Here is a 3,319-nt window from a genome sequence, read left to right as displayed (position 1 = left end):
GGTTCGTTCGTTCTTGGGTTTGTTGGTCGCAGCACCCGCATAACCCGCTCACCACAGCCCCACTTCACCACTGCACCACCGCAGCAAATCCACTTCAATCCACTCAAGCTGCGCTGTTCTGCCCATAAAATTCATAGCTTTCCGAATGTCATTTGTCGTTAACAGCCGCAAAATTGTCTGCAAATGGTGGGGATGTTGAGGGTCCAACCCGAGGAACAAATCAAAAGAATTGCAGCCACAAAATTGCTAAGCGATTGTGCATTTTCTCTGATGGAACTGCAGATTGGACTAAACGAATTTCGAGCCGGATACTGCAATAGTTTACGTGTAGTAATGCTTACAGATTCTGCTTTTAGGGACAATCAAAAGATTTAAATTAAATTAGTTATATGTTTTAATATTTTTAGTTACTTTTTTGTATCATGTTTTACCTGTATTTAGTTGTGGCTACATGTTTCAACCATTTTTTGACGCATTTAAAATTTTAAGTCAAAGGTCTTTTGAATTTACTGTGAAATGGTAACCGCTATGAAATAAGTAAAATGTACTTTAATTCAACAAAGAATTTATGGGTTAAAGCATTTTAAGGTAGTGATTCCATTTCAGGTTTTGAGTACATTGTTGCTCTCGGAGGATTTATTTCATGAACCATAGAACTCTACCATGTCTATGATAGAAAAGACGGTGCCTTGGATTAAAATGAGGAATCCTATAATAATCATAATTATGTCCTTGACGAGCTTCCACTTAAACCTTCCGTAGTTAAATTCCTCCGGATAGTACAAACAGATCTCGAGAATAGCCGGAAAGACGAGATTCAGCAGTGAAATTGTGATGGCCCCAACCATCGCCAGTAGTGGACCCAAATCCGGGAAGGCAATGGCATTGAGCGTAGCGACTAACACAAAACTAATCCTCAGTATGATCTCTTTCAGCAGGGCCCGCTTCAGGTTACCGCTTTTGTTCCAGAAGTGGGTCATGATGATATCGATCACAACGTATCCGGACAGCGGAATCGTCAAGAACACATCAATTGATATTAGTATTCGGACTGCATGGGCCATCCTAAAGTTCGGGGATTAAATTCAAAGAGTCCTGCATTAGTATTTCCATTTTTATGATTGCCAAGTGTTACAAGATTATTGCATAAGTAAAAGTTAACTTATTAAAATGCTGAAAAATAATAATAGTTTATTTATGTTTCTTTGATTTCACAAAATTAAATATCCTTCTGGTACAACTTATGCAGTACGCTAAAGCTGGTTGTAAACGGTGCAGCGGCACATTTGTTAGTGAAAGCATTTATGTTGTGCCGCTTCACCGTTTACACTCATTGAAACTCACGGTTCTGTCGGCAGGTCGAGGGTTAAGGATGCTTGCACTTCCTCTCCGTAGTGCCAGTAACCAAATATTCCAAACGTGATGTAAGAGATGACGACCACAAAGGAGGCTAAATTGAGTACGCCAAACCAACCGATGAACTTTTGCGGCCTTGCCATTTTGGACTCGACGGCCAGCATCTTGGAGGATGATTAAGAATCAATCCATTGTGTAAATGCACTTGGGAACTTACCACGCCCACCGACGAAATGGAGAAGAGCACAATTCCGAAAAAAATGGAAAGCTTCAAGGGGTCGCCCACGAATGAGCGATCCGAAAACGGAGGCAAGTCCTGAAAGATGTAGTGGAAAATCATTGCGAATCCAATGTAGAGCAAAAGATTGGCCACAAAGTTGAGGGGTACCAGATACTTCAGGTAAATGATGCAAAAAAAGGGTATGCTCAGTAGTCCAATAACGGCAATATAGATCCGTATGTCCACCACAGCCTCCAAGTCCACAGTCTGATCGACCACGGACTTTATGTTGCTGGAGACAAAGACAAGGTAGACCACACAGATGCCGTAGTGCGAGGAACACAGCACTATGTCCGCCAGGTAGCCCGCGGCCTTGGAAATATACCTAAAGCATTTGGGGCCGTTGGCAAAGGAGTAGACCATCGCCTCCGGGTAGGTGGCATATCCGATCTGCATTCGACGGGAGCACTCTACCATGCAACGCACCTACAACGCAACTCTGGTTAGAGATCTACACAAAGGACGACCAGTTATTACTATCAGCTGTATTCCATGGATAAGCAGAAAGGCCGTAAGTGTCAGAAGAACAATGCCAAGGATCGTTCCCGAATACCTAAATGCCAGGGGCAGTGCCAGAACACCAGTTCCGATGACACATTTTATCAGGGATATGAAGGCTCCAAAGTTTCTGAAATTAAATTAAAATTAAGACAAGCTTTGGATCAAATGGGGTCTTACGAGATTGGTTTCTCCACATTGCGATTCTGGTACGGATCGTAAGCACTGTGAAAAAGAAATTCAGTCTTTTGGTATTAAATAACGAACTTTCTTACCTGTCCGCCATACGCAGGCAGAAGAACAGTGCTTATTAATATGACTAGTATAAGTAAGTATATACAATTTGGTAAATAATACTTAGGAGCAAAAATAAAAATACGCTGACGAACTAATACAGAAAATATGACACTAAAATAAAATGTTGCCACCACTGTGATTTCTTATTATATGTAGTGTATTATATTTACATAGCATGTACCAAGAAATTTGTGCCTTAAACTTAATGGAGGTGCCATTTAAAACCACTTTTAAAGGTGTTTACAAGCTTTTACACTACATATATTGAGTCCTAAAACCAAAGGGACGCAGTACGAAAGTGGAAATTATAATTTGTTATAATTATTCTGAAAGATTTCCCTTTACTTATTTTAATGCTTATCATTTACGCTTTATGAACCATGTTTTTATTTACTTATTTTCATGTTTTATTTACAATACACAAACTAATATTTAATATAAGTAAGCAGCCATCAAGAACAAGATTTTTTCCCCCACGCATCCAGTCGTCAACCATTACTATGAATAATCAACTAAAGTAACTCTTCCTATTTGTTTGTGGCCATGAGTTGTGGCTGACAAACTATTGGCCCCTGGCTCCGCTGCCTTTTGGCCCCCGGACAACTCATCTTTATCCGCGACACCCACGATTTGAGGTAGACAAACATTCGCGAGATTTAACCCCCAGACTTGTGGAGTTGAGCGACTGATGATGCTGCCGGCTGACCTTAATCACAAATTTGCATGTTGCAGCTGCAGCAGCAACAACAGCAGGTGCAGTTGCCTGGAGTCTTGGAGTTGCTTTATCACCCCTCCCCTACCGACCAGGTACACCCACATACGACCTTAGGAAAACCAGAGGGGGGTTTTGGGGGAGTGGCAGCTCATTGACTTCCATTGATGGCTGGC

The 3,319-nt window shown here is 41.3% G+C and overlaps 1 protein-coding gene across 2 annotated transcripts; it reads right to left on the bottom strand.

Annotated features, from left to right (window-relative positions):
* Positions 1 to 549: 549 nt before the first annotated feature.
* Positions 550 to 2,547, bottom strand: LOC128258212 (glutamate transporter polyphemus-like). 2 transcript variants are annotated; one of them, XM_052989719.1, is made up of 6 exons: positions 2,410 to 2,547; positions 2,315 to 2,359; positions 2,114 to 2,264; positions 1,574 to 2,062; positions 1,345 to 1,520; positions 550 to 1,065 (listed from the first exon to the last, which is right to left on the bottom strand). In XM_052989719.1, the coding sequence occupies exons 1-6, from the start codon at positions 2,418 to 2,420 to the stop codon at positions 642 to 644; spliced, it is 1,296 nt and encodes a 431-aa protein (XP_052845679.1). In that variant the 5' UTR covers positions 2,421 to 2,547; the 3' UTR covers positions 550 to 641. The 2 variants fall into 2 exon arrangements, with proteins under 2 accessions (XP_052845679.1, XP_052845681.1); XM_052989721.1 differs by having other exon boundaries at positions 1,032 to 1,173.
* Between the last annotated feature and the right edge of the window lie 772 nt (positions 2,548 to 3,319).

The sequence above is a fragment of the Drosophila gunungcola genome (genome assembly GCF_025200985.1).
Source record: "Drosophila gunungcola strain Sukarami chromosome 3L unlocalized genomic scaffold, Dgunungcola_SK_2 000003F, whole genome shotgun sequence".
NCBI classification, from domain to species: Eukaryota; Metazoa; Arthropoda; class Insecta; order Diptera; family Drosophilidae; genus Drosophila; species Drosophila gunungcola.
Note: the sequence above shows the minus strand (reverse complement) of the source record. Positions and strands in the feature narration are given on the sequence as shown.

What these genes read in the sequence shown, in the direction of transcription:
- LOC128258212 (XM_052989719.1), bottom strand. An exon ending in AATGTGGAGAAACCAATCTC is followed by an intron (nt 2,265 to 2,314) that starts GTAAGACCCCAT and finishes ATTTAATTTCAG; the next exon opens with AAACTTTGGAGCCTTCATAT. An exon ending in CTCGACCTGCCGACAGAACC is followed by an intron (nt 1,066 to 1,344) that starts GTGAGTTTCAAT and finishes CCCGAACTTTAG; the next exon opens with GATGGCCCATGCAGTCCGAA.